Raw genomic sequence first — 24,684 nt, forward strand, 5'->3', positions numbered from 1 at the left:
GAACATAAGCACTGACTAAAACTTTTTATAGGTATTTAAAGAGAAAAAGGTTGGTGAAAATTAATATTAGGTCCATTACAGTTAGGAATGGGAGAATTTTTAGTAGGAAACAACAACAGCTGACAAACAAAATTCATATTTTGCTTCTATGTTCTCCTTTTTGAAAACAAATAACATACCAGAGATTATGCGATACACAGGGTTTAGGGAGAGGGAGGAACTGAAGCAAATCTGTATTCATAGAGGAAAAAAAAAAGTGTTGGAGAAATTGATGGGATTGAAGGCTGATAAGCTCCCAGTGCCTGATAATCCAGAGGTCAGTGTATTTAAGGAAGTGACCCTAGTAATAGTGGATGCATCGGTGGTTCTTTGCAATCTTTAGCTTCCAGAATAGTTCCCACAGATTGGAGGGTAGCTCATGTAACCCCACTATTTAAAAAAAAAAAGAGGGGAAAGAGAAATCAGGAAAGTACAACAAATCTGATGTCTGTAGTTGGGAAAATGCTGGTGTCCATCATTTTTATTTGATCTGATATATTTATTGTCACATGTATTTGTTATAAAAGTGAAAAAGTCTTGTATCGTGTCACCGCTCTCTGGTGCCATCTATAAACACAAAAATAAATCAAAACATGGAATACAAAAACAGGAAATTAAAGAAATAAAGAAAAAAACGTATTCAACTTCTTGATTGTGTCCTTCTTGTTAAGTGCTCCGTCATGCTTCGCTGTTCCAATGGAATAAAAGTTGCCACTCTTTTGCCTCCACTGATGCCCTTGTAACTGAGTCCTTACTAGACCTCGCCAATTCAGATGCCATCAATGCTGCAGAGTACCTCATCAGACCAAACTCGACTCAGTCACTGCCATGAATCTGCTTCAGGCTCATCTCGCTGATTCAGCTGCTGCTGATGCAACCGGGTCTTGTACTGGGCCCCAAACTTGCCTCTGCTACCACCTTCATTTGTGCTAGATGCAGATGCCTCTGGGAAATCAAAACTCCAGACAGAGTGTGGAACTCACTATCAGAGAAAGTGATGGAGGCCAAAGCATTGTGTGCTTTCAAGGTGGTAGATCAAGCTCATGGCTAAAGGAATCAAGGGATATAGAAAGAGGGGAGGACTAAAAAGGTACTGAGCCCAATGATCAGCCATGATCATATCAAATGGCAGAGCAGGCTTGGAGTGGAATGGCCCACACCTGCTTGTATCTTCCATATCTCTACACAGAAGGTAGAGGAGAGATGCCTTCTTGAACTGCTGCAATCCATTTGTTGTAGGACCATTCACAATATTATGATGGAAGCAAGTCCAGGACTTCGAACTAGGAATATCAAAAAGGAACTATAATATATTTTCAAGTCAGGATGGAGAGTGGCTTTTCAGGGAACTTGCAGGTGGTGCTGTTCCAATGGATCGACTGTCTTGTCGTTCTAAGTGGTAGCGGTCATAGTTTGAAAGTTGCTGCCAAAACAGCCTTGGTGAATTCCTGCAGTGCATCTTGTAAATGGTATGCAATGCTGCTACTGAACAATGGTGGAGGCAAATGGATGTTTATCTATGTGGTGCCAGTTAAGCAGGCTGTTTATCTTAGACGCAGTCAAGCTTCTTGGAGCTGTACTCATCCAGCTAAGTGGAAAGTATTCCATCACTCTCCTGACTTGTGTCCTATAAATGTTCGACAGACTTTGGGGAGTCAGGAGGTGAATTACTTGGTACAAGATTCTGAGCCACTGAACTGCTCTCATAGCTTCAGTATTTGTATGACTAGCCTGGTCAGATTCTGGTCAATAGTAACCCCTCATGTTGATTGTGGGGGATTCAGTGAAGTGAAAAGGTGATGGTTAGACGCTCTTGCTGCAGATGGTCACCGTTTGTCATGGTGAGGTGTGAATATTAGTTTCCACGTGTCAGTCCAAATCTGGATATTGCCCTGGCCTTGCTAGATTTGGACATGGATGGCTTCAGTATGAGTCACTGTGAATGATGTTGAACATCCCCGCTTCTGACTTAATAATAGAGGGAAGGTCACTGACAAAGCAGCTGAGGATGGAGTCGTCAATAAAGTTTAACACTGAAAAAAGCACAGCAGGTCAGACAGCACCCGAGGAGCAAGAGAGTTGACATTTTGGGCGTAACCCTTCATCATGAAGGGTTATAGCTGAAACATAGGCTCGCTTGCTCCTCAAATGCTGCCTGACCTGCTGTGCTTTTTGCAGTGTTACACTTTATTGGTTCTGACTTCTCCAGCATCTGCAGTTCTCCTAGTTGAAGATGGTTGTCAGTCAAGGAGTACCTATGCTCAACTCACTTTCTTTCTGTCTCAGAGGTGAGAGAGCTACCCACTAAGCCAAACCACAACTGGAAATGTTGCACAAGTAAAACACTTTACTTCAGTTCACCACGATACATGTAACCAGCTAGTTAAATCATGACAAATAAGCAGCCATTTCCACTGAAATCCTTTTCACTGGCAAAGACCCTACACAAACTAAAACACAATTTGGTCTCCATAGCTAGTTTCAGAAGCATAATGATCTGAAATATGGATGGCATCATAACTCTGTTACGTACATCTGTCAAGAATTATTTCAGCCATTACTGCAGAGTGTAACGATATAAAGGAAGGCATTCTAACCATATAAAAAAGAACGAGGTGAGCTCAAACACACTTTTGGCAAGAATGAGGCTTCTACGCAAGAGCTTCAACTGCAATTCTAACAGAAATATTCATTGAAAATATTCTTGCACCAAGGAACATGAAGGGGTCCAAACAGTTGTAGTTTCAAGTTCCACATCAGTAATTTGAGCCATAAAGTTTAAGCAGAGATTCTAGTGCAGCACTGAATAAGTGCAAATTGTTGCTTTATCTTTTTTATTCAAATGGAAAAGTGATGTTTATTAGTTTGCCTTGTAATGTAAACATAAAAGATCTAAAGATATTATTTTGGTACTAGGTATTATTATCCGATTATCATCGCATTGCTCTTTGTGGAACCTGCAGTACCCAAATTACAAAATAAAAGTGATATTTCTTTGGGTGCAAAGCACTCAGATATCCCAAGATTATGGAAGCACTGTATAAAACAAACTCATTCTCTCTTCTGCATTAGCCTCATTTCTACAGTCATAGCTTTATTAAACAGCTATAAAATTCATTATAGCTTTGTATACATAGATTAAGTTGAAAAGTATCTTTTGCACTATAAACTTACACTACTGTGCTGAGATGAAGGAGTAATTTTGCTCTTCCTCTACTCTCTATCAGCTCAAAAAGGTGTCACAAACAATTAAAGTTTCAATGTATTTTGCTGGCTATGATTTGCAGAGTGAGAACATAGAAGTTTGATTCTGTGGTGTTTGGATTGTACAAATAGCAGCTGTTCACCCTTGATCATGCTAACAACAATTTTGATTCACAAGACCAAACTGTGACACAATGAAGCATGGCTTAACACTAAAGACTTACAGCATTTGTTACAAGTTAAACCAAATCAGGAAATAGATGGTACAAAAGATCATACATTAAGGATAATATGGATACATCACGGCTGTGGATATACAATACCATACACATAAACCTTACATACCAGCATTGTCTTCCCATTTCCTGGTGGGCCAAATAGCAACAATCCCCGAGCAGGAGCTCTAAGACCAGTGAACAACTTGCATAAAGAAAAAGGCAGAGAATAAAACAGGATTAGAAAACTGAAAAGTGAACCATTTTGCATATTAGAAATGTCCAATAACAGGTCATTAATGAAATAACCTCCATTGGAAAACAAAAATCTTTAACATAATATGAAAATAGCATCCTTGAAACATTGGAGTCATTGAACTATTTTAAACTGCAGGCAAACAAGGCAGTTGATTCGTGCACAGCAAACGTAATTGTATTGTGGAAACCACTTCACTCCCTTCACTACCAGAACAAAGACTGGTTCTCAAGAGGAGGTTATTTGCATGCTTAGTCATTGGAATATGCCCAGAATATAAAAGGGATAGGGCCCAGTCAATAAAAACACATAGTAGCATAACACAATGAAATCCCTTATCTTACTGGAGTTCCAACTGAATATCATGTATAAACATAAGATAATCACTAATAATTCCAAGAGATTCAGGAGAAACCTCCTTACCTAGTGTGTGCTCAGAATGTGGAACACATACAGTAGTTGACGTGAATTGCATAATTATAATTTAAAAGTAATATAGATAAATAATTAAAGGTCAAAATGACAACAAGGATATGCTTTTAGGATTTGACGAAGAGGGGTGGAAAGAGGCTCTTTTGGAGCATAAGCATTGGTAAAGTTGGTTAGGCAAAATGGCCTGTTCTTATACTGTGCATTCGATGCAATTATACATGAGAACATTCTTTAAATAAAATTTTGTTTTAAAAACCGGATGTTTTGAGAATGCCTTCAACATAAAACCAAAGTTACCAAGAGATAATGATCGTGCAGCTGACTAATAGGATCATGAATAGATATTCAACAACAACCTTCAAAAAGAAAACTGGAAAAAGTGATTGAAGCAGAAAACAAACTGCAGGGATATTAGAAAATACAAAGGAGTGGATTAAATGGATTTTTTGTTTTTAAAAAAATAAAAACTTGGTAGAGACTTCAAATGGTCAAATGGAGTAATTTCCCTTCCCTTTTAAGGAACAAAAGACTACTTAAAACAATGTTTAAATTTTCACCCATTTCCTTTTGTTGGATAGAGGGTACTACCTTTTTCTCTTCACTACATGATCACCCATTACATATGGTAAACTCCGTATATGTTCTGCCTTAGTTTTATGTTCTATCCTCAATTGAAAAAAATCCCCTTTTGGTTGAAGGCTATAAGCATTCCATAGACTAGGATATTATACAATTGCAGCTCAGTTTCACATGGGCATGAGTCCACTGCATGAAACCACTTATACAGTGTACTTCTAAGACCACTTGTGTGGTAAATATAAATAAATCACAATAATAGTAACTTATCTAAGGTTGGCCTCGACGGGAATCTCACTTAGTTACAAATGCTTCTGAACATGTGGGTCAAGTCAAAATTTAAGATGGGCTATCTTGAATTACCTAAAATTTCAAAGTATGAAATCAAAGCAAGACAGCGAGCAACAAATACCACAAAGATTTTCAGGTGCATGCATTTTGCTTACCTCAGGCCTAAGAGATGGAAGAATGACAATCTCTTGCAATGCTTGTTTTGCCAGCTCTTGCCCAGCAATATCTTCAAAACGGACAGATGGTGCACTAAGTAAGAGATGTTATACTTCCATCAATTCATCTGCAATCACCTAGGCTCTTCAGTCATTTTTCTTTGACCAATGATTGCCTTTGAATACAGGGTCCATCCTCTCTCTTTCTCTCTCAACTCCACCGATTCGCTTACTCCCAACACATCTACCAGAATATTTCCACTAATACTACCAGGCAGCACAATTCTGTCCAAACTCAAACACCAAAAGACATGCATTACGATTTTGCAGTATATATTAAACGGCTAATATTTTCCTCGACTTGTCTCTGATTCACGATTCAGTACATGCTCCTAAGTTTCTTTACATCAAACCTACTGATATAATTCAGCAACTAGTGATGGGTAATTAATATTGACCATGCCCATAACTTTATCCCGTGAATTGCATTTTAAAGTACAAAATACCAGGTGTCACCAACACTGACTAGAACATCACTGATCATCTTTGTAGAGTACCAAAGAATCTTTAGAACTACTTAAGTTGAACAAGACCTTGGCTTAATTCTATCTGAAATACACCAACTCTGGTGGGGCATCACTGTACTGAAATTATACACTATATGAAGTACAAGACTTGGCCTATGTTTTAACTGTCATTAGATGTACAAGTAGGATAAGACAGCTAGATACTTTTCAAAACTTTGAGAACTAACATCAAATATTCATCTGATGGAAATAGTTTTGTATTTTCCACTTGCATGCATAATGCAACCAATATCAATGACAACACAAATTTACCTGTCCACAACTTCATTCAGAATTACGTTTGCCAGCTTGCTATCGACATTTCGAAAATTTTTCAAATCCATCTTCTTTCGAGGAGTTGCACTAGGAGTGGTCGGTTTGTTTGGTCTGATGGTACTTTTTGTACTTGTAGCCTGCAAAAAGTGCAATTTCGAGCACATGACAAACCTTGAAGCAAGTGGTTAAGGTTTCAAAAATGAAAGATTCAGGCTAAGTGCAAATCTCTCTGGCTCTACACTGTTTTCGTAAACTCCTCCATCCATATAACCCTCCCTCTCTCAAAGCCTCTATCAGACCTACAACCCTCCATCTCTGGTGATGAAAGGCATACGTATGAATATTTTAGAAATAAGGATTTGGATCTTAAAAGAGGCAGGTGGAGGTGAGTAAGTTCTGTGAAGATATTTTTGTTTTAAAACAAGTCAGGAAGTGATTTGGAACAAATGACCCAAGTGTATCAATTCCAAGAAAGCATGTGATGGAGAGAACACTCACTCGTAAACAGATGGAATGTTTGTACTTCCTAGCTTACACCAGATCAGAAAACCATCAGTTTAGATTTGACTTCTAAACAGCAGGCTCAGTCAGTTTCAGAAGAATCAGAAAAAGTTCAGTTCAGAAGGGAGGGTCGTTGAGGCAGAAAACCTCAACCTTTAAAAAAGTACTTGGATGAGCATCGGAAGTGCCATAACATTAAAGGCCACAGGCCTAGTGCAGGAAAGTGGGACAAGTATATTTTTGGCGGTACAGACTTGATGGGCTGAAAGGCCTCTTCTGTTCTGTCTGATTCTATGATTGTAAGGGGAAACAGTTTTTTCCTAACTGGAGAACCCAGCTTTAGTTGGGGTGCCAGTCACTAAAGATGAAGGGTTTTACTTTTGTACGGTGGATGTAGGTTTGCTCGCTGGGCTGGAAGGTTCATTTTACACCCAGAACCTCAACTTGAGCTACATACCTTCTCAAAACTTGCTAACTTTTGTACTGTTTCCAAGCCATGAGAGTTTGGATAGAAATCAAGGTTTTAGAACTAAAAAAATGTTTTAGACTCAAAAGGAATTGTAAAATTGCATCCAAAAGCCTAGGGAAAGAAATTGGAAGGAGGCATTTAGGGAAAACTTGAACAGCTGAGATAGGGGTGACAGTTCTCTGGAACTCTACCTACGAAAGAATAGTAATAGGGAAAATGTTGAAACTTTGTTTTGCTGTTTTTGTTACTATCTTTCTACCTTTTTAAGATCTGTTTGATTTATTTCCCCCTTTTTTATGCTGGATTGTTAAAGAACACCTACAGCCTTGTGTAAATATGTTTCAGTGGCTGATCACTGTGGTAAACAACTGAAAATAAATGCAATTTATCAGGTTTCATCCCAGGATTAGACCTACCCAGTATTACCATCAACTGAATTTGTAATATTCTCTCTAGAAACCACAGCTGCCTTCAAGTCTGTAACATCTTCCAAACCCAATACTAATCAGGGAAAGTCAACATGTTTTGTGAAAGAGAAATTGTGTTTGATAAATTTACTAAATTTCTTTGAAGAGATAGATTAAAAGGGTGGATTAAAAGGGAACCAGTACATGTATTTGCATTTCCAAAAAGCATTTGATAAATTGTTACATACAAGGTTATTACAGAGAAGTTCAGAGTGTTGTGGCGATATATTAGTATGTATAGAGGTTTGGCTAATTAAAGGAAACTGAGTCAGATTCAGTGAATTATTTTCAGATTGAAAAACTGCAATTAGTGGAGTGCTGCAGCCTCAATTATTTCTGATCTATATTAATTTTTTTTTAGGTGAAGCAACAGAATAATGCAGCCAATGTGCTAATGAAACAAAGGTAAACAGGGAAATAGGAGAAAGTGAGGACTGCAGATGCTGGAGATCAGAGCTGAAAATGTGTTGCTGGAAAAGCGCAGGTCAGGCAGCATAGACGTTTTGGGCATGAGCCCTTCAGGAAATAGGGAAATAAACTAGAGGAACATAGAAAGATCTACAAAAGAATAGAGTGGGAAAACATTAGCAGGTGAAACAATGTGGGAAAATATGAAGTGATCTACTTTAACAGGAAGATTAGAAAAGCAAATCTTTTAAATAGGGAGCTGTAAAATGCTGCAATATGTAGGTATCTTTCTGTTCTTGTCTATGACTAACAAGTTACCATGTAGGTATAGCAAGTAAGTGGGTAAAAACAATGACTGCAGATGCTGGAAACCAGATTCTGGAGTAGAGTGGTGCTGGAAAAGTACAGTAGTTCAGGCAGCATCCGAGGAGCAGGAAAATCCGACGTTTCGGGCAAAAACCCTTCATCAGCAAGTAATTGGGAAAACAAATGGAATGTAGCCCTTTACTAGAAGGAGGATGGAATATAAAAATAGGGATTACTTGCTACAACTGTACAGATATTCATGAAACCACTTGGAGTAGCGAGAACAGTTTGTCTTTTTGAGGAGGAATATACTTGCATTATAAGATATTCAGAGGAAGCTAAGGAAGGCAGATTCCTGGGATAAAGGGACTCTCTTAGGAGGAAAGGTTGTGTAGGATGGACTTGCAGTTTAGGAAAACAAGAGGTGATCTTACTGGAATACACAAGATTTGGAGGTTGATCAACATAGTAGATGCTGAGAGGATGCTTTTTCTTGGGGAATAATGAATTGCAGTGGGGGAAAAGTCTCCCAATTAAGGAAGAGAGGAAGAAGAATTTCTTCTCAGAAGATCATAAAGTCTTTGGAATTCTCTTTCACAAACAACAGGGGAGGTTGGGCCATTGTAGATGTTCAGGACAAAATTAGACTTTGATTAACAGGAGTTATTGAGAATTATGTGGGACAAGAAAGTACTACAAATGGGATAGTGGCCTTATTCAGATTCATTTAGCGCAGAAAAGGCACTTCAGCCCATTGAATCTACACAGACATAACCACTAAAAGTGCAATAATCCCAATTTCTTGCACTTGCCCCCATATCCTTGAATATTGTGATATTTGAAGTACTCATCCAAATATTTTTTTTAAAAAGGTTGTAAAGTTTCTGGCCTCCACTACCTTCCCATTTCTACCACCCACTAATGAGAAAGGTTTTTTCCCCAAATCCCCTCAATCTCCTGACACTCACTATAAAATAATGCCCTCTCGTGATTGACACTTCAATCATTGAGAACAGCTGCTCTCTACCTCACCTTATCCATGCCCCTCAATTTTACACACAATCGTGTCCTCCCTCAGTCTTCTCTATTCTAAGAAAGCAATCCAAGCCTATCTAGTCTCTCCTTATAGTTCAATTTCTTCATCCCCAGGCAACATCCTGGTGAACCTCCTCTGTACCGTCTCTTGCACTATCATATGCTTCATGTACTGAGGTGACCAGAACTGCAGACAGTACTCCAGTTGTGGCCTGACCAACACTGTACTACTGCAACATTATCCCCCTTGCTCTTATACTCTATGCCACAACTGACATAAGTGTCTCATATGGCTTCTTAATTACCCTAATCCCGTGCTCTGCTGACTTCAGGGACCTGTGAATAATTACCCCAAGATTCCTCTGCTCCTCCTGGCTACACAATGTCCTGCTATTCATTAAATACTCCCTCAACAGCTTTCTGCTTCCAATCAGGATTAAATACCATCTGACCAAACCATGTATATCTTCCACTAACCAACATCATCTTTGCTATTAACCAAACAATCTTAGTGTTGTCTGCAAATTTGCTTAACATTCCCCCTACATTTTCTTATTAGACAGTGCAGTAGGCTTCATAAGCCAAGAGATCTACTGCTATTTCTATTTTCTATGATTTTATAAATCTTCTCTTGCTTTGTAACCACATCCAAATATACAACCCTACCATCCAACCTCTCTACATTCAGACCTACAAATGTCCTTTATTCTGAAAATTCTTCCACTCTATAACCCCCTCTATTATTTTTCCAACACTCCCTTACATTTCTGGATTTCTTCACCCATCACTGGTAGCTGTGCAGAGGCCAATTAGGCCCCAAACCTTTGGGTTCCCTTTCTAAATCCCTCCATCTCCTCCCCCAGTCTCCTCCTTTAGGACAGCCCTTAACTATGCCATCTTTAACCACGCTTTGTCACCTTCTCCTTCTGTGTTTGTGAGACAAATTTGTCAGAAACACATTCATGTTCTGCTTGAACACTTTACTCTTCTAAACACTATCACTCCACTTATAAATGCAAATAATTGTTATTCTCTTGAAGTTAAAATGTGAAGACAGGTTTTTCAGATAATTATAGGAAATGTTCAGCATATTTAAATGAACAATGTAATCTGTTCTTACTTTGATTAATCCTCCAGAATGCTGATATCATAAAACCCTTTACTTCCTTCTTCCTCCTTAGATCCTTGTATTCTCAAGAAATTAGCCATGTCTGAATGCTATTAATTAAGCATCAATTACCACTTTCAATGGAGCATTCTTCATTGCAGTTAGACCAAACTTTTATTGCTTCCATTATGTTCTACAGCACAGGACCACAAGACAAAGGAGAAGAAATTAGGCCATTCGTCCCACTGAATCTGCTCTGCCATTCAATATGATTGATGGTTTCTCATCCCTATTCTTCTACCTTCTCATCGTAACCCTTGAACTCCTTGACAATCAAGACCCTTCTTCTCTCAGTCTTAAATACAATCAATGACCTGGCGTCCACAACCTTCTGTGGTAGTGAATTCCATGGATTCATCACTCTGGCTGAAAACGTTTCTCCTCATCCCCGTTCTAAAAAATCTTCCTTTACTCAAAGGCTGTGCCCTCGGGTCCTAGTCTCTCCTACCAATGGAAGCATCTTACCAACATCTACTCAGTCCAGGCCATTCAGTATTCTTTAAGTTTCAATTAGAGACCCCTCTAATCCTTCTAAACTCCATAGTTTATTGACCCACAGTTTTCAAAAGTTAAACATATGTTAAGCTTTTCATTCCTGGAACCATTCTTGCTGACCTCCTCTGAACATGCCCCAAGGCCAGTACATCCTTCCTGATATATGGGGCTCAAAACTATGCACAATACTCCAATGTGATCTGACCAGAGCCTTATAGAGCCTCAGAAGTACATCCCTGCTTTTACATTCAAGTCCTCAAAATAAATGCCACTTGCCTTGCTAACTACTGACTCAGCCTTGGGAGTTCTAGTCCAGGATTCTCTCAAGTCTCTTTTCACTTCAGATTTCTGAACTTCCTCCCCAATTAGAAAATAGTCCATGCCTCTATTCTTCCTACTAAAATGCCTGACCTCTCACTTTCCCACATTGTACTCCATCTGCATTTCTTTGCCCACTCTCCTAACCTATCCAAATCCTTCTGCAACCTCCCTGCCACCTCAATTTTACCTGTCTCTCTTCCTATCTTTGTATTGTCTGCAAACTCATCTAGAATGCCCTCAGTTCCTTCATCGAGAGATCATTACTTTATAATGTAAAAAGTTGTGGCCCCAATACTGAGCTTTGCAGAACACCTGTCAGCAGCTGCCATCCTGAGAAGGACCCTTTTATCCCCACTCTCTGCTTCCTGCCAGACAGCAGAGCTTCTATCAATGTCAGCAACTTGCCTCTAACACCATGGGCCCTTCACTTACTCAATAACCTCCTGTGTGGCACCTTGTCAAAGGCCTTCTTGAAGTCCAGGTAGATAACATTCATTGGCACTCCTTGGCCCAACCTGAGCGTCACTTCCTCAAAGATTTCTAGCAGAGTTGTCAGGCATGACCTCCCCTTGACAAAACCATGTTGACTTTGCCCTATTTTACTATACACTTCCAAGTATTCAGAAATCTCATCCTTCACAATGGATTCCAGGATCTTACCACAACCCAGGTTAGGCTAATTGGTCTGTAATTTTCCGTCTTTTGCATTACTCCCTTTTTAAAATAGGGGTGTTACATTAGTGATTTTCCAGTCTGGAACCCTCCCTGATTCTAGAGATTCCTGAAACATCACCAGTCATACCTCCACTTTCTCTTCAGCTATCTCCCTTGGAACTCTAGGGTGTAGTCCAGCTGGTCTATATCTGGTGATCATTGTATCTCTGATTTATCAAGTTTACCATGTCTATTTCCTAAGGCATTTTGAGCATCCATATAAAAAGAATTAGCATTAAATATATTGACAAGCTGACAGAGAGGTGAGACCATTAGAAAGCTCTTTTAGTAATCCAACATAAATAGGGTGGCCAAATAGTTCTTCCTGTGATTCAAGACAGCCCACACAATTGAACTGAACTGACTACATAGTTCATTAAAATATATTAAAGGCATCAGAATATTAAAGCAAGTTACTGACATAAAAGAGAATTGCCAAACTAGAGAAAAGCAAATGGCATTGACAATACAAACATTTAAAAAAAAAGCCAACTTTTGTTCAAGTCAAAACTTTGAAGGCTGTTTACCAAGTGTGCTTTGAAAGACTTAAAAGGTTTCGTGACTTAATATTTTGTAAGACTATAGTGAATTGCCCAGTCAACGTGCATAAAAACCCATCACAAGTATATATATGACAAACCAGCTGCTGAGTAAATACACAAACCGTTTCCACATTCAAGCCATTTTAAGCCTTGGTTCTTGCCAATCCTTGAAGACATAGGGGTGCACCCAAGCACCCTACTGAAGTTTAACTGACTGTGAATGTGCAAGGAGGCTCCATTTTAACAGTGTTAACTTTGATATAAATTAAATAAAGCTCTTAAAAATTGCTTTAGATACAGTACAGAAGTGTAAACAAATTATTTCCCACTTCTCTGGACAGAGCCAAAACCCTGTCACATGCTTTCCATCCTATCTGCTCACAGCTTTCTCCCTCTTCCAGTTTATGGCTCATTTCATCCCAACCATGACGCATGCAGTGATCCAGGACAGTGACTCCACCCTAACCCATGTTTCTTCTGTTTCACTGTCACCCATGTCTATTGTCACCTTACTTAATCAGGTCTACTGATTCCACCTGTTATCAGTAGTACTTGTACTGTCATCAAATTATTTTAGATCAGTAATGGGTGGCAGTGGTTAGCACTGCTGCCTTACAGTGCCAGAGACCCGGGTTCAATTCCCACCTCAGGTGACTGACTATGTGGAGTTTGCACATTCTCCCAGCGTCTGCGTGGGTTTCCTCCCACAGTCCAAAAATGTGCAGGTTAGATGAATTGGCCATGCTAAATTGCCTGTAGTGTTACATGAAGGGGTAAATGTAGGAGAATGGGTCTGGGTGGGTTGCGCTTCAGCGGGTCGGTGTGGACTTGTTGCCCCGAAGGGCCTGTTTCCACACTAAGTAATCTAATCTAATACAGACTTAAATGTTGTATAAACTCATCATCTTATGTTTGGTGTAACCTGGTTCTTCCTAAAATGTATTTTTAACCAGCCCCCCTGCTTCTTTACAGCTTGCACGTACAATGTACTGTTAAGCTGCCTGCTACTCATAACAAATACAAGGTTAAAAAGGTTCTTTGCAGCCAGGCAGTGAAGGGTCCCAAGCCCTAGAAACTTGCCTACCCTCAATGTCTCTTGCATTAATAAGTCACATCAGACAGATAAATCAGTAGAACAGGTATTATGGGTGTGTATAAGCATGACAAAGAGAAGACAAATGCCCTGTTTTGTTACCTTAGCAGTAGAGGTACTGGGTTGGGCTGGCATTCGTGAACTTCCAGTACCGTTGGAGATTCCACTATGGCTCTGGGCCCTCTGGTGACCACGTTGCCCTGGGGACGTGATTTTTGCTGTGTACTTGGAGCGGGGTAGGGAATTACTCGTGTGGGTCAAAGGATCCTTTTTCTTTGGGACAGCTCCACTTTCTAGAGACAAATAAAGACAATTGGAGTCAGAACAAAGACCATATGATCAGCGGTATTCTAAATATACACAGTCATCTACAGTTACTCAATTTACTGCAAAATGTTACAGTAAGAGCATGTGATAATGTTCATTGCTCACAGGATGCAGTTTAAAAAAATCTAAACAATATTGCAGTACAGTTTTGTAGCAGTAGATGGTGATGTGAGATACTCTTGCCTTTCATAAAATGAAAAAATTCAGCATATATTTTTACAAATGTAAAATTTTCATTTATCCCTTTTAAAGTAACCCAGTCAGTCAAGTTTTTAAAAAATTAAAATGTAGCTAAAATCTGGCTCTACACAGACCTGAGGCATATGGCCAATCAAATGAGTTGCTAAGCAACTCAAACTTGGCAGTCAAATCAAGTTTGCCAAAAGGATGAGCAAAGTCTAAGTGATAATGTTCTATTAATGAATGCTCCACAAAGTTACGGCTGTGTCTGACAGCCAGAAGCCTAATGAAGGCTTGTCCAGAAAATGATCCTGGAGCAATCCCTTAATCAAACCTACACTACACTTACCATCCCTATATTGGTGGTCAAAAGTACAGTGTACCAACCACAACAGCTTAACTATCAACAGCTCAATTATTGTGCTGCCCAACATCATAAGCCACTGGAGCAGGCAATAAATCAATCTGCTTTCAATCATCTGTATCCTCATACATTAAGCTCATATCCATATTTAATATTATCTTGAGTCTTCCAGATGCTTACAGGAAACTGACTGATGTGGTACTGAAGGAAGTAAAAGAAACCTTTGTTTAAACCAACCTGGGGGAAAAAAAATCATGAACAAAAAAGAGGATTGGTCCCAAGAATGTCAATCAATACAAATGTGTACTATAGAACAGTACAGCACAGTACTGGCCCTTCGGCCCTCGATGTTGTGCAGACTTTTTATCCTACTCGAAGATCAAAGTAACCTACATACCTTTCATTTTACTATCATCCAAATGCCTATCCAACAGTCGCTTAAATGTCCCTACTGTATCTGACTCCACTACCATTGCTTGCAGTGCATTCCATAACTCACCACACTCTGTGTAAAGAACCCACCTCTGACATCTCCCCTAAACCTTCCTCCAATTACTTTAAAATTATGCCCCCTCGTGACAGACATTTCTGCCCTGGGGAAAAGTCTCTGGGTCTCCACTATTTCCATGCCTCTCACCATCTTGTACACCTCTATCAAGTCACCTCTCATCCTTCTTCCCTCCAATGAGAAAAGCTCTAGATCCCTCAACCTTTCTTCAGAACACATGCCCTCCAGTCTAGGCAGCATCCTGGTAAATCTCCTCTGCACCCTCTCCAAAGCTTACACATCTTTCCTATAATGAGGCGACCAGAACTGAACACAATACTCCAAGTGTGTTCTAACCAGGGTTCTCTTGAGCTGCAGCATAACCTCACGGCTCTTAAACTCAAACCCCTGCTAATGAAAGCCACCATACGCCTTCTTAACAACCCTATCAAACTGGGTGGCAACGTTAAGGGATCTGTGGACATGGATCCCAAGATCCATGTGTTCCTCCACACTGCCAAGAATCCTGCCTTTGACCCTCTCATCTGCATTCAAATTCACGCTTAGGTGCAAAAAAAAGCTGTAGATTGGTGATATTGGGGTACTTCAAATCAGACAATTACCAACTTGGGAAATATTAGAAGTAGTGAGTGGAAATTCTGAAATATGAGTGAGAGTTTCTTTCATCAGTGCGTTCTCAATTCAATATGGAAGGAGACAGTGCTGGGTCAGGTGCTGAAAAATAGGTGGGCCAAGTGCATCAACTATCTGTGGGGGTATAAGAATAACGTGATCAACATTTGGATGAATAATAGAAGAGGACAAAGACAAATCAATGGATGTTCCGGTATCCTCCCATAGTCTAAAGATGTGCACATTAGGTGGACTGACGATGCCAAATCACCTATAGAATGGATGGGTTGGTATGTTGGATGCTCTGCAAGAGGTGGTGGAGATTGGTGGGGGGGGGGGGGGATTGATGGGCCGAATGGTTGGCTTCCAAACTATAGGGACTCTATGAAAAGTGGAATTTCTATGTTGTAGGTTACCATCAACGGCATGAGACAGGATTGAGTTAAAATGGCTCATCAGGGAAAACAATGGACGATTTTAAGGTGGGGATGTTTTAGGTTTGACCTAGATACATCCTAACAATGGTAATGATAGTGAACCAATGCTGGATGAAAAGGAGTGAGAGTCAATAAAATGTGGTGCTGGAAAAAGCACAGGTCGGGCAGCATCTGGGGAGTAAGAGTTACTGTTTCAGGCTTAACCCTTCATCAGAGCTGGTTAGAAAACAATGAAATACATGCCAGGTGAATTTTTGAAGCAAGAATGAGGCCAAATGCAATAAGCTGAGGAAGAAAATAAAACTGTTCAAAGAGAATTAGAATAGAAAGGCACTCAACATAACAGAAACCAAAATCTGCAAGAGAGAGGCTGAGTAAAACCTTGTAAGGACAAAAAGGGTAATCCGTGTAGAGATGCAGAAGAATCATCTAATACCTTTTATCTTTATTCATTCATGGGATGAGGGCATTGCTAGCTAGGCAGCAAATCCTGTCCATTTCTAATTGCCCAGAGGACAGATAAGATTCAACCACATGGCTGTGGGTCTGGAGTCACTGTAGACCAGAGCAGGTAAGGAGGGTAGTTTCTTTCCTTAAAAAAGACATTAGTGAACAAGATGGGTTTTTTCAAAAAATGACAATGGATTCACAGTCATTAGATTCTTCATTCCAGATATTTATTGAATTCAAATTCCACTAAAATGGTATGGCAAGATTTGAAACCAGGTCCCCATAACACTGTCTGGATCTCTGGACTAACAGTCCAATGATAATATCACCAGGCCATCGCCTCCTCTTGAATACTGCATGAGTATTTTTTTTCCCCTAAGAAGTGCAGTCTGCAAACTATTGTTTAGAAAGGGGTTCAAAGGAGGTTTACATGAATGATCCCAGGGATCAAGGGTTTGTCACGAGGATCTTAAGGACTTTGGGTCTGTGCTTGGTTGACTTCAGAATATGGTGCGCGAAAGGGGGAGGAGCAAGAGCAAGCAGCAAGAAAGACACGAGAGATCCGATTGAAAATTACAGAACAGAGGCCTGGATAGTCTGGACAGGGGAAGCTGTTTCCAGCAGGAGGAGACACCAGGATTCGACAGCACAGCCTCAGAATGAAGGAACAACCTATTCGAATTGAGGGGAGGGAGAATTTGTTCAGAGAACAGTGAATTTGTGGAATTCCTTGCTGCAAACACCAAGCCATAGAGTACATTTAAGACAGAGATAGATAGGTTCTTGACTATTAAGAGGATTAAAGGTTATGGGGTGAAAGCAGAATGGGATTGAGAAACAGATCAGCTATGATCAACCAGCAAAGTAGATTGGATGGATCAAACGGCCAAATTCTGCACCGACGTGCTACGGAGGTTAATATTTCAGAGATAAATGTCTCAAAAGACTAAACCAGAAAAGATGACTATGTTTTGAATGGGTAACCTGGTGGATCTGACTAAAATCCCAGGTTGCTAAGAGGAAGTGGGAATGGAGATAGTGAAAGAACTTGCCGCAACCTAAGCTTCCCCAGATATGGGGGAAGCACCACATGATTGGGCAGTGGAAAATGTGATATTCTCTGAAGAAAAGATAGAAGGACATCCCTAATAACTATAGACCAGTCAATCTAACAGCAGAAATTAGACATTAGAAATAACAAATAGGCAAAAAAAAAAATCAAAAGCTACTTGGAGAGGTAGGAATTACTTGAGGAGAGCCAGACAGTTCCAGGAAGTAGATTATGCTCGACCATTCTCATTTGATGAATTAACAGTAAAAAGTTTGATTAACAGAAAGCAATATTTCTAAATGGCTTTGAAAACAAAGTACGAAGTGAAAAGGTTGAATAATTAAAATAAGACCCTTGGAAAAGAAGGGCTGGTGTCTGCCTGGATTAAAAAATGGCTTAAGGACAAAAAAAAAACAAAAGTAGCAAACAACTGTTTTGTCAGACTGAAGGAGGAGACAGGCAGCAACGTTATCCATGGTTTAGTCCTTGTGCGAATGCATTTCTTTTTATGGTGTATATAAATGATTTGAATATTGCGACAGAGAGCAAAATCTCAATCTTTTTTAACGAAACTAAACTTGGACAAACTGTAAAGATGACACAAATTAACTAAAGTAGGATGCCGAAAAGGTAGTAGAATGAGCAGTTAGCAGATGGAATTTAATAGAGTTGAAGTGATTCATTTTGGCAGAAGTAATTTTAAGGATATGCAGCGATACTGATAAAAGATACATACACATAGACTTCCTAAATAGGAAGGAGGGAGGTCTACAGCACAGAAAAATGTCCTTCTACCCTTCAGGTCGGTTTGAGTCAAAAAAACAATGACCTACTGTTCCAATCCCATTTTTCAGCACTTGGCCTACAGCTTTGTATGCTTTGGCATCGCAAGTACACATCTAAATACTTAAGATATTATGAGAGTGCTTGCCTCTACAACATTTACAGGCCTAAGTTCCAAATTCGCACCCACCACCCTCACTGGAAAAACATTCCCTCACATCCCATCTAAACCTTTTGCCCCTTACCTTAAGGTTAGAGATATGTTAGAAATTTAGAAAATGGAGTGAGCAAACAATGAAGAGTGTATACCTACAGATATGGAAGAGCTTGTGAATGTGAAGTGGGGCAAGATAATGATAAATCAGAACAAAAAATTTAATTAGGGAGGTGGGAGGGAACTAATAACTCAGTTAAGAAAAATTGTAATGGATGCAGTGGACATAATGTGGAGCAGAATAGGAATGGTGAGCAATTTGAGTTTTATGGTAAGAAGCTGCCATATGAACTGTGGTTCTGGATTTCAACAGTGAAGATAGAGCAGGCATACTCGTGGTAGCATTGCAGCTTCAGGGAATTTTAAAAAGAAAAATCATTGTATGACTTTTCAGTTCAACATTAAAACCTGCATTACTTAAACTCTGGTGACCAGGATTTTCATCTTGTTTACAACAGTACGGAATTGTTTTCTCCTCCACCGTACATCTAAAATAGGTCTTGCCTTTCCCATCACCTCCTCCAGAGGATATCAACCATCAGATATGTCGACATTTTTACATTGTTGGAACAGTTCTGAAACAACTGCTGTGTTAGCACATTTAAAACCTTTCCCTTTCCTGACTGTTAGCTAACAGTCTCTTGACTTCAATTTCACTTTAATGAAACTTTCTGGAAGTTTAACAGCAACATTTTTGATTCAACAGGCTAATTAATAACATTGGAACACATTGGGCAGTACGGTGGCTCAGTGGTTAGCACAGCTGCCTCATTGCAGCAGGGACGCAGGTTCAATTCCAGACTCCTAGTGTCTGTGTGGGTTCCCTCTGGGTGCTCCGGTTTCCTCCCACAATCCAAAGATGTGCACGTTAGGTGACTTGGCCATGCTAAATTGCCCATAGTGTTCAGGGATGGGTAGGTTAGGTGCATTAGTCAGGGGTAAAATGTAGAGTAATTAGGGTAAGGGAATGGCTCTGGGTGGGTTACTCTTCAGAGAGTCAGTGTGGACTTGCTGGGCCGATGGGCCTGTTTCCACGCTGTAGGAATTCTATGAGAAATTATATGAAATTACCCTACACATCACAAATGGTGTATAGGCAATATGTTTCTCTAAATTGCACCATTTATAATTACACAAGCTGATCTACTGTACTATTTAAACCAAGATGTGATACACAAAAAAGCTTTCACAACTTATACAGATTTTTTGATCAGCCTCTGTAGTTTGTCTCAGTAATAGCCAATACACATTAAACCTGTATACATGCATAAAACGTACAGATGTTTTGGTAAACAGAAAATGCTTTGCCTAAAATGAAAGTATATTATAAACAGAATGCAAAGTGGCCAAATAAGAAAGCATTAATTATATTTCTTGCAAAGTTTAACCTAAAAAAAATTCTATTCTCCTAACCACTGAAATATAGTCACAAAAATTCAATGATCTGGACCTTTGTGCCTGTACCATCTTTTTGAAAAGGAAACCAGTTAGTCCTACTAACACTTTTTACCCATTACCCTACAACCTTCTATCCTTCAAGTTTCTGGTAATTACAGGTTGCAAAGTGCCAGTACCATTTTTGGAAATCCGTGACTATCCTTGAATGGAGTGATTTATCAGGCCATTCTAAAGGTCAGATAAGAGCCAACCACAAAAAGGTCATAATGGCTAAGGACTGCCAAAATTTCTTTCCTAAAAAGTCATTAATGAAATTTAAAAAAAAAATAACATTGTTAGGCAGTCACAATTATTGATATGATCTTGAGACATGAAATGAAATCCTATGTTTGTGCCTTTGGACAACCACTTCAATAACAAGCGTAATTTTACCATTCTTTTTGTAATTTACTATTAACCTGCATCCCTTCCACAGGCAGTGCATTCCAGATCATAACATTACATAAAAATTATTCTTCTAACCTTAAAATATGGTTCCTCTGGTAACTGACCCTTCTGCCACTCAAAACAATTTTTCCTCATTTAGGCAACAATAACCCTTCATGACCTTTTTGGTTTGTACTAAAGCTCCATAAATAGGCATTTCTAACTTGCTCCACTGGATCTTCAATCATATAAAATTACTTCCAGCTCTCCCTTAAATTCACTTAGTCCATCTCAGACTCCTCCCTTCCCTTTCTTGACCTCTTAATTTCCATTTCCGGTGACAGTCTACAGACAGACATTTACTATAACCCACAGACTCCCACCCAGTATCCTGCAAGAACTCCATCCCATTTTCCCATTCCTGTCACATCTGCTCAAATGAGGAGACATTGCATGCCCAAGCATCCCAGATGTCCACTAATTTTGAACACTGTGCTTGCCCCCACCTGTCAGTCAGCCCTCCACTCCCCCATCCACTATTCTAAATATCTCCCTCCCCCCACCCCAACCCCACCACCCCACCCCAAAACATAAAGGTAGGATACCCCTTGTTCACATATACCATCCCATCAGTCTCCACATCCAACTTATCATCCTTAAACACTTCCGCCAACTCCAGTAACACCCCACCAAGAACATCTCCCCCTCCAACTTTCTGCTTTCTGCAAGGACCATTCCCTTCATTAATCCTTGGTTCTTGCCACCCTCTCCAACAACCCCTTCAAACACTCCAGGTACCTTCCCTGCAACAGTAAAAGATACAACATCTGCCAGCACACCACCCCCCTCACCTCCATCCAAAGCCCCAAACAGTCCTTCCAGTTGAAGGAGAGGTTCACCAGCCTCTCCAATTTAGATTACTTTATCTAGTGCTCCTGATGTGGTCTTCGGTGTCAATGATGTCAATCGGTGAGAACACATGTAAACTCAGGGCACGTTTCGCAGCCCAGCCTGCAGGGACCAAACTGACCTCCCAGTCACTACCCATTTTAATTCCCCTTCCCACTCGCTTTCCAAAATGACCATCTTCAGGCTTCCTCCACTGCCACAGTGGATAAGACCAGAACTTGGAGGAATACCACCTCATCTTCTGCCTGGGCAGCCTACAGCCAGAGGACTCAACACAGTTCTCCAATTTCAAATATTCTCCCTTCCCATCACCCAACTCCCTCTCCAGCTCCTCCCTTCCAACTACCATTCTCCCAACCAACCAGATTATACCCTCTACCTGTGCTCCCCTACCCCGACTTCACCATTCCACCCCTCTCCCCACGCACTCCCCACAGACTCCCTCCTTTTATCTGCAGCTCCCCTTACACCCACCCTCAGTCCTTAAGGATTGACTTCTCCATCTCCTGATGCTGTCTGGCTTGCTGTGTTCTTCCATCCTCCTGCTTGTCTACCTTGGATTCCAAATCTGCCTTTTTTTTCCTGTCTCTATATAAAATTTCAATAACAGCCATCTGGTTTTCTGGCAATTGCTTATCCTCACAATGTGAGGACACTTTGAGGTTGATCCCATTTGCCCAGCACAGAACAATAAGCAAAGGGGAGAACATTAATACTATTGCTTTACTATCATCATTCAATTTAAATGTGGCATCTCTCCTTGTGAACATGACATTGTCAAGTTGACCCAGAAATATCATCCTTTAATCATATGGAACACTCTGCATACAATCTATTTTCACAAGGCAACTGCATTGGAATATACATTTTTTTTAATGAAATCAACTGGTTTGCCATCTAATAAAACCATTGTTTTGTTGAGCAGAGGAAACCCACCTGACTGGATCCGTGCACTAGGGCACGGCGGGCCCGAGTTGTCTCTACACACCTCCCTCTCGGGCTTGGAAAACCTCGCGCATGCTAGCATCTGCTCTATACAACACAATAAGTGGGCACAAACAACAACAAAAACAAAATAAGTACAGACAGAGTAAACAAGTTAAATAGATTGTGCTAGAGAAAGTTTTGAAGTGAATGGATATAATATTAAAATAACAAACTTGGGATGAGATTTCACACAGTTCCTGTCAACATTAAATTTTGAAGGTTTAAAGGGTAGCAATTAAGAAACAGCAGAAGCTGATCAACGACCTGCATTTTCTTGCGACAAATAGCATTCTTCCAGCTTATGGGCAGGGTGCTAGGTAAGAGTTTTTCCAAATTAGGATAAGAAAATCAGAGGATGCCACAAAAAGGTTTTAATTTTCAAACCCTCATTTTGTGCCAATAGTCAATTCTACGAAGGATTCCCGACATCACACGCCCCCCCAAAAAAAGTTTCAAACCCATTTTCAACCCCAATTGAAAGTTTATCACCGTCTCTTCTCAAATGTTCTACAAAAACACCTTGCCTCATACATTCTGGGTTGAGTAAGTGCATTGCTTACACTATCGTCTAGAAACTCTACACATACTGGCTCTAATTTAATTCCTGAAATTTCATCAGGGCAAAAACACGGAACTCGCCACCCAATACGATAGCTGCAGTCCAGTTGGTGAAGTTGTTTAAGAAGGTCCACTACTAGCTTCTCAAATATAACAAACTTGCAAGCACCACCCACTTCCTGAGAACAGTCATTTGGTTGCAACAGTAGGGCATCCAAGCACTTACAGGCCTACAGAACTTAGAATACCTTAATTGCCAGCTAAAAAAGTAGAATGAAACAAATTGTGGATTTAAAAAGTTCTACAGCTGGGCAGCTGGTTCAGAATAAAAATAGCCAGAAGTTTTTTTTTCCAAAAACCTTTGAGGAAGTTATTTGAGAGAGAAAAAAATCAAACAGTGCCAGGGAAAAAAACATTTGGATGCTGCTTTGCTGCAGAATCACAAAAAAACTTTTTGACACCCTGCTGTCTGCTCCACATTCATTGTAAATCAGAGGTACAATACACCTTCATGAAAATGCAGGTTTAGCTTCAATGCTAGGCATAGCACCTTTCATCTTAAGGCTTTAAAGACTACTTATGTGAATACACTTTGCTTTGAAAATCCCAAGGTTTGGTCCCTTAAATCCTTTTTTATAAAGAAATTAGTCAAAAATCCTGAAACATGACAGGACCATTTGGTAGAAAACAAAGATAAGAGGGAGGGTAGTGATGATCTACTGTTGTATACCTGAGAGAGTCTAATTAGAAATAGTGGATAAATAAACCAACCTGCAGAAACTTTTCAAAGATACCATAAATCAAGAGCTGTTCCTTTACCAAAGCATACATTTTGAAGTGCTGTCTTAAATGAAAGCTTGCTGGCACTTTTAAATGGAGGTGAGGAATTAAATCATTTTATTTTAAGAGTTAATGTGAATTTTCCACCTGGTTCAGCTTCCAGCCACCTCGGTCTAAAATTTCCTGAGATATTATACTTGCTCACTGCCACATCCCATCCCAAGTAAAGCACAAGTCCAATGTTGTCTTATTTTGCAGCTTGCAATAGGGACCAAATCAGGAGAACATAAAAGTTTCATCTTTTGCTGCCTTGCAAATTGAGCCAGTATTGGTTGCAAATCACTTTGGGCTGTCCTGAGGTCATTAAATGCACCACATAAATACAAGAATGAATATACCCCAAATATTTACTGCCAAGGAAGTCACAGTCATAATGGAGGAAATATGGTGCACAACAAGATTCCACAAACAGCAATGTTATAATGATCTAATAATTTCTGTAAATGTTGAATAGGGAATAATATTTGCCAGTAAATATACAGAAGTATGGGATTTAACAAACTGCAAACTAATTGCAATCAACTGACACCATTTGGATTTTGAATAGCAGATAATGATTATTGAAATTAATCAAACACCTAGTTAGCTAGACCAGAGCTGGTGTCCTCTCAAATGATGACATCATTTTCCACATGCACACCAATGGTATCCAGTTTCGCCTCACTACCTCAATCGTCCTATTGTTTCTAAACTGCTTTTCTTATCTCATACTAGACGAGAGATGTCCTTAAGTTAAATATTGGAAAGACTGAAGCCGTTGGACTCCAACACAAAGTCACACACTCCCCATCAAATCCAATCTCTCTCTAACAAGGTCTGAAGTTGAACCAAATGTATGGCACCTAGAGGTCATATTTGACCCTGCAATTGGCTGCCAATCACATGTCCACGATCAACACTACAGCAGTTAATCTTTTACTAAAGTTATCATCCATGCCTTTGTTCCCTCCAGACTTCCCTTTCTAACGTACTCCTGGCTTGTCTCTCTCACTCAGTCCTTCCCGAACTAAAAGGTCATCCAAGTTTGCTGTCCTAACATGCATGAAATTCTACTAAGCATCACGGACTCATGTTGAGCAACACTTCAATTTTAAAACTTTCATCCTTGTTT

At 39.8% G+C, this 24,684-nt stretch overlaps 1 protein-coding gene across 2 annotated transcripts in view; it reads right to left on the reverse strand.

The window, feature by feature from the left end:
- The window catches only part of spast (spastin), an 85,679-nt gene that overhangs the window by 23,858 nt on the left and 37,137 nt on the right, over positions 1 to 24,684 (reverse strand). The window contains exons 4-8 of one of the 2 annotated variants that reach the window (XM_043680713.2): positions 22,125 to 22,220; positions 13,632 to 13,822; positions 6,008 to 6,147; positions 5,169 to 5,262; positions 3,589 to 3,663 (exon numbers count right to left, since the gene is read on the reverse strand). In XM_043680713.2, coding sequence (XP_043536648.1) covers positions 3,589 to 3,663; positions 5,169 to 5,262; positions 6,008 to 6,147; positions 13,632 to 13,822; positions 22,125 to 22,220 — 596 coding nt within the window. The remainder of the gene's footprint in view (positions 1 to 3,588; positions 3,664 to 5,168; positions 5,263 to 6,007; positions 6,148 to 13,631; positions 13,823 to 22,124; positions 22,221 to 24,684) is intronic. The other variant, XM_043680722.2, reaches the window with a different exon arrangement.

Source organism: Chiloscyllium plagiosum, unplaced genomic scaffold, assembly GCF_037043375.1.
Source record: "Chiloscyllium plagiosum isolate Xiang-an unplaced genomic scaffold, Cpla_swu_hap1 HiC_scaffold_3, whole genome shotgun sequence".
In the NCBI taxonomy this organism is placed as follows: domain Eukaryota; kingdom Metazoa; phylum Chordata; class Chondrichthyes; order Orectolobiformes; family Hemiscylliidae; genus Chiloscyllium; species Chiloscyllium plagiosum.